General features: G+C 47.5%; 1 protein-coding gene across 1 annotated transcript; it reads right to left on the bottom strand.

Moving 5' to 3' along the window:
• Positions 1-3,094: 3,094 nt before the first annotated feature.
• LOC131019997 (uncharacterized) lies at positions 3,095-5,173 on the bottom strand. The gene has a single exon (XM_057948659.1). It carries the CDS (start codon positions 5,171-5,173, stop codon positions 3,095-3,097), a length of 2,079 nt encoding a protein of 692 aa, XP_057804642.1.
• Between the last annotated feature and the right edge of the window lie 1,459 nt (positions 5,174-6,632).

Here is a 6,632-nt window from a genome sequence, read left to right on the forward strand (position 1 = left end):
AGGGAATTTCCTAGAACCACGTATTCAATTTTATTGATATCATGGCCCCGAACCTCGTTAAAACCCCTGTGGGAAAAAAGAGTATTCGGTCTACAATTTGTTATATTGTTGAACAGTATTACACATAGAATTTTTTCAGAGTATTGATATTCCACGGTCTGGGGAGAGCTCTGCCGTCTGGATCCAAAAAGGTGTACGCTTCGCTGCCCAGGACCTCGGTGATGATGAAGGGCCCTTCCCAATTTGGTTCGAACTTGCCCACTGGCTTCAATGTGTCCGCTCACTTGAGGACTAGGTCGCCTTTGGATAGGTTCCGTGCTTTGACTCATTTGTCGTATCCTGCTTTGATGATGCTTTTGTATTTCGCTGCTCTGACTTGAGCCTCATCCCTCTGTGCTTCCGCGAGATCCAGCTCTGCTCTGCGAAGTTCTGAATTTTGCTCTGTGTCGTAGGTTGTAATCCGATATGACTCCAATCTGGCTTCTGCTGGTATTACTGCGTTGGATCCATATACCAGGGTAAAAGGCGCCTCTCCGGTTGCTGTCTTTGGGCTAGTTCGGTAGGCCCAAAGTATAGTGTCCAGCTCCTCGACCCACTTTCCTCTGCTCTGGTTCAGCCGTTTCTTGATTCCCTCGTAGATTGATTTGTTCGCCAACTCCACTTGCCCATTTGCTTATGGATGAGCCACTGACACAAAACGTTGCGTTATGTCCATTCGATCACAGAAATCAGCAATCCTCTGCCCTGTGAATTGAGTTCCATTGTCTGACACGATGATTTTGGGGACTCCATATCGACAACATATGTTTCGCCAGATGAACCGCTCTACTGTTACTTCGTCAATTTTTGCCACAGCCTCAGCTTCCACCCACTTGGAGAAGTAATCTACTGCCACAATGAGAAAACATTTGCCCCCTGGTGCCGTGGGCAATTTCCCAACAATGTCTATCCCCCATTTATCAAATGGGCATGCAGCATACATTACTCCCATAGTTTCCCCCGGAATGTTGATCCTTCCGGCGTGCCTCTGGCAAGCTTCGCATCTGCGAACGAATTCTCTGGCACCTTTGTTGATTTTGGCCAATAAAACCCTGCCCGAATGATTTTTCGTACAAGATCCCTGAATCCCGTGTACCCACCACAGCAACCTGCATGAATTTCTTTTAGAGCAAAGTTAGCTTCATCGGGGGATAAGCATTTTAATAAGGGGTGGGTAAAAGATCGCTTGTAGAGTTGATCATTGATCAAGCAATAATTCTCGTATCGAGCTCTCTGATTGGATTCTTTATTCAACCGCTCCCCTATTTTGAGAAAATGTATAATTGGGGCCCGCCAATCGTTCCGAATTTCTACGAAAAAACCTGTGAAGTCCCCATTTCTCTGGTGTCGCATAGCAGCGTAATCTCATCGCTCCATGTCTATTCCACTGCGCTGGTAACTCGCGCCAGTAAATCTGCCTTAGTATTCTCATCCCGGGAAATCTGTTCGATTTTGAATTCCATAAACTTTGTCTTCATTTCGTTGATCTTATTATGATATGCCCGCATCCGATCCTCCTTAATGTGATATTCTCCCGAGAATTGTTGAGCCACCAATTGCGAATCGGTTTTAATGATGACACATTCAGCCCGTAACTCTGACAGAATGTGCGCTGCTCTGACCACTGCTTCGTATTCAGCCTCGTTGTTAGACATTCTACAAGTGAATTTGATGGCGAACTGATACACCCCCGAGCTTGGAGAGACGATGTACACCCCAATTCCGCAACCTTCTTTTGTGACTGACCCATCCACAAAGGCTATCCAGAACTCCTGCACAGGGCGGCGAGTAGTTTCTTGAATAAAGTCTGCGAGGGCTTGTGCTTTGATTGCCATTCTTGGTTCACATTCGACGTCGTATTCCCCCAATTCCACAGCCCACTTTACCATCCTTCCTGACAAATCCGGTCGCCTCAACACCTGCCTGAAAGGTAAAGCAGTTCGCACCACTACCCGATGTGATAAGAAGTAGGGCCTCAGCTTCCGAGCTGTGACCATGACTGCCAGAGCAGCCTTTTCAATCTCTGAATAATTTAGTTCGGGGCCCTGAATGATCCTGCTGACAAAGTAGATTGGCCTCTGATGACTCTCCTCTTCTCTGATAAGCACAGAGCTGACTGATTCCTCTCCCACTGCTATGTACAAATACAGGACCTCCCCTGGTACCGGTTTGGTCAGAGTTGGGAGCTCCGCCAAGTATGCTTTAAGATCATCAAATGTTGTCCGGCATTCCGCTGTCCACTGAAACTTGGTTCCTTTCCTTAGAATTTTAAAGAATGGCAGACTCCGTTCTACTAATCGTGAGATGAATCTGCTCAGAGCAGTGATATGCCCATTCAAGGTCTGTACCTCCTTGATCCCTCTGGGTGGTGTCATATCCATAATGGCTTTGAACTTGTCCGTGTTGACTTTAATTCCCGCAGGCGTAACTTTATATCCCAAGAATTTTCCCGTGGTGACACCAAAGGTGCATTTCTCTGGATTAAGCATGAGCCGATGCTTTCTAACGACTGTGAAGACCTCTTCCAAGTCAGAGACATGATCCTCTGCTCTGACACTACGCACGAGCATATCGTCAACATAGACTGATATGTTTTTTGAAAGTTGTTCTTTGAAAAAAATTTCCATCATCCTTTGATATGTAGCCCCCGCGTTCTTCAACCCAAACGGCATACTCCTCCAGCCGTAAACCCCACAGCAGACGGCGAAAGCCGTTTTAGCAATGTCCCCTCTGTTCATCTTCACCTGATGATATCCCTGGTATGCATCCATCATAGATAGTAGCGCATAGCCAGAGGTAGAATCTACTAACTGGTCAATCCTCGGCAGAGGATAGTGGTCTTTAGGGCAAGCGGTATTTAGATCCCTGTAGTCCACGCACATACGCCGGGTGTTTGTTTTCTTTGCCACCATCACGGCGTTCGATATCCACTCTGGATATTGTACTTCTTCGATATGGCCCGCGTCCAGCAGCCCCTGGACCTGTTGCCTGATCGCGGCATCTTTCTCGGCACCAAAATACCTTGTTCTTTGCTTTACCGGTTTGACCATAGGATTCACATTGAGGAGTGCTCTACCAACCTTCTGTCTATTCCTTTTAGATCGGTCGTGCTGAAGGCAAATACATCCGCATTTTTTCGAAGGCAGCTGATTAGCTCCTCTTTGGTTTGGTCATTCATGGAAGACCCAATTTTGGTCTGGAAACCCTCTCGCCCAGGAAATAACTCAATCATGTGGCACACATCATTGGTGGATATTAAGGCAGATTTCTCCGTACTGTCCCGGTCATTCAGTAACTCTGTCACTTCTCGCCGTTCCTCTGCCGGAGCAGCGACATCGCCCACCTTTCCTTTCTTGCGAGTGTCTGATCCCTCCGCTGATCTTTCTCTCTTCTGCCCTGATGAATGCGTGAGCATTCGCACGTGACATTCTTTAGACATTGTCTGGTCACCCCATTCTTCTCCCACTCTCTCTCCTCCGATGGGGAATTTCATCTTGAGGTGGAACATTGAAATGACTGCTCTGAATGTGGTCAGAGCTGGGCGTCCCAATATCATATTATAGGATGGCTTTGGCATATCCACCACTAAGAATCGGATCACCCTGGTTTTGCATGCATCCGACCTGCCCAAAGTTATTGGCAGCTCCACAAACCCTACTGGCATAACCATTTCTCCCCCAAACCCAAATAAATGAGCATTCGTGGGTTCAATGTTGGCCCCGATCCCCATGTTCTGGAGACATTCCAGATATAAAATGTTCATCGCGCTACCCGAATCCACAAACACGCGATGTACTACGCAACTGGCTATGTCAGTTGTGATTACTAACGCATCATCGTGTAAGTACATGAGCGTTCTCAGATCCTCTGATCCGAAAGTGATGGCCGGCTCCTCTGCCGTGTCTGTAATCCCCATTACCTGTATGGGGTAATATCCCGATTTCACTGCCCGCACAACTTGTTTCTTGGCTCTATTAGACGTTGGTGTCCCATTCTCCCCAAAAATCATATGTACTTCCCTTCTGTACGGGGGAGGAGGTGCTTGTCTCTCTGCCGCTTCTCTGCGGTTATCCCGATTATCCTCCAGCCTGCGTTCCCTATTGTGCCCCTGATCTTGCCTCTGGTCATTTCTCTGTTCTGGCCTCTGATCTTGGCCTTCATTCCCTCTGGCAATAAACCGATCCAGATTACCCTGACGCACCAAAAACTCCAGCTGATGCTTAAGATGCCCACAATGCTTGGTGTAGTGTCCATACGAATTGTAATACTCACACAATTTGTTGTTCGGCCCCTGTTGCGGCTGCCCATCCTTGTAAGTCCCGGGCGCCCTGAAGAACGGCTGATTTTTGATCAAGTGAAAGATTTTCTCCTGAGGTTTCTTCTGTGGGGTGTATTCATCAAAACGATTTACTTCGTTTACAGTGCGCTGCTGGCGAGGTGGCACCTCTACCTGGGAAGGGGGTACCCTCGGGGGCAATCCTCTGAAGGGAGCCCGGTCTTGGTGTCTGTTGTTCCGCTCTGGTGCTTCTTCGGCCCTCTTAGCCTTCTGCTTGTCAATTTCAGCCTTTTGTGCCATCCTGGCATCCTCCAATTGCAAATACCCTGGCAATCTGGACATGATATCATCGAAATCCCTGGCCGGTCTGATTTGTAGCTCATCGAAGAAGAGTCCCGGCTTTAACCCTCTAACATAGGCACAATTCTTTATCTGTGACTCCACCTCTGGCACCTCCAGAGCAGCGAGGTTGAACCGGGCAATGTACTCCCGTAGTGTTTCATTTTGATCTTGCTTGATATCCATCAGAGAAAGAGCTGACTTCCCAACCCTTCGCGAACTCGCGAACTGTCTCAGAAAACGTGCTTGTAAACCTTCGAAAGAGTGAATAGAATTTGGGACGAACGTCCCGAACCACAACTGGGCAGGTCCAGTTAAAGTGGTGGAGAATATGCAGCACTTGATGCCCTCAGTGTACATATGAAGTGTGACCAGCCCCTCAAACCGGTTGAGGTGTACTTCCGGGTCAGTGGTACCATCATAGTCCAGCGAAATGGGCTTATAGCTCCTTGGCAGAGTATCCACCAAAATGTCAGCGGAGAAAGGACTCCTGCTGTTAGTGGGGTGTGATGAGCCCATGTTTGTGCTAATTTTTCGTGTCTGTTTTAGGTCTAGATAGAGTCTTTTTTCTTTGTTTTGCTAGAGTCAGTCGCCTGGGAGGGCATAGTTCCAGGGCAGGCCTGTTCTTTGGGCAGAAGGTGCTTTCAAGGCATAATGCTGCTGCATTCCGCGAAAGAGGCATGAGTTTGAAGCAGAAGAGTTTGGGACACTCAAAAGCTTGTTTTGAAGATCAAAATTCCGAGAAGCAGGATCTTGGATAAACCGACCTTTTGCCCATAAGTACCACGCGGGATCCAGTTGCATCGGAAGAGGGTTCTGGGCATAATGCGACTTCGGTTCGGGGAAGAAGTATGAGCACAGCTACAGAGCCAATTGGAGATTGAAGCAGCATGTTACAAAAGCTTAGATGAAGTTTGAAGTTGCTCAAGGCAAACCGACCCTTCTGCCCATAAGTACCGCGCGGGACCCAGTTGCATCAGAAGATGATCGTGGGCAGAAGGTACAGAAATGCCAGAGCAGCGAAGTCGGCTTTGCCAGCGGAATCAAAGTGCCAGAGCAGCGAAGTCGACTTTGCCAGAGGAATCATCCGAGCAGCGGAATCAGCTGGGCAGAAGGTACAGAAATGCCAGAGCAGCGAAGTCGGCTTTGCCAGAGAAATCAAGCTGCCAGCGGAATCAAAGTGCCAGAGCAGCAAAGTCGGCTTTGCCAGAGGAATCATCCGAGCAGCGGAATCAGCTGGGCAGAAGGTACAGACGGGGCAGAGAAGAAGAGTGCAAAGGATGTAGATAAGGAAAGATATCCAAAACCTTATCCCTTGAGGTTTGGATAAGAACAAATCAGCCTCCAGATCTGGATGCAATCGTGGGCAGGAGGAGCCCTAATTCCAGCCCACTCCTTTTGGGCCCAGCCTGTGTAGCCCTAACTCATGCCTATAAATACCACATGGCTGTGAATCATTCAGGGAGGGGGGAGAAGAAAGAGAGAGTGGAGCACGAATTTTGAGAGACCGTTGCTGTAGTTTTACTTTCCATAGTTAGGTAGGAGTAGTCGCCCCTTATGGGCATAGCAGTTTAATTTTCTATTCATGTTTTCTGCGGCACTTTTGGCCGTAAGTACCCTTCTGCCTTAAGTAAGTTTCTATTTCAGTTTTTACTTTATGTTTTTCTTTATGTCTTTTGCCTTTGTTATTTATTTTATGTTTGGCTAAGTTTTATATTCTGATTTGGGCAAGATGATCTAAGCATGAACACTTAACTCGAGAGGTCTAATTTGGGCATAACAACTGTATGAGCATATTCCCGATACACTAGGTTTGATTCCAAAAAGGTTGTAACAACTTGGTTAATTAATTGGTCACTAGTTAACTAGGGAGTTCTGGCCACAAGTAATAATTTGGGCATAAGGCGAGTTGCCATCGACCTCCAAAATAGTACAACGAGTGTTGGAGCCGTGACTGCTGTGAAATATCGGCGTAAGA

Source organism: Salvia miltiorrhiza, chromosome 1 (assembly GCF_028751815.1).
Source record: "Salvia miltiorrhiza cultivar Shanhuang (shh) chromosome 1, IMPLAD_Smil_shh, whole genome shotgun sequence".
NCBI lineage: Eukaryota > Viridiplantae > Streptophyta > Magnoliopsida > Lamiales > Lamiaceae > Salvia > Salvia miltiorrhiza.

Excerpts from the sequence above, each read along its gene's own strand:
- LOC131019997 (XM_057948659.1), bottom strand. The coding sequence starts at position 5,173 with ATGGGCTCATCACACCCCACTAACAGCAGGAGTCCTTTCTCCGCTGAC.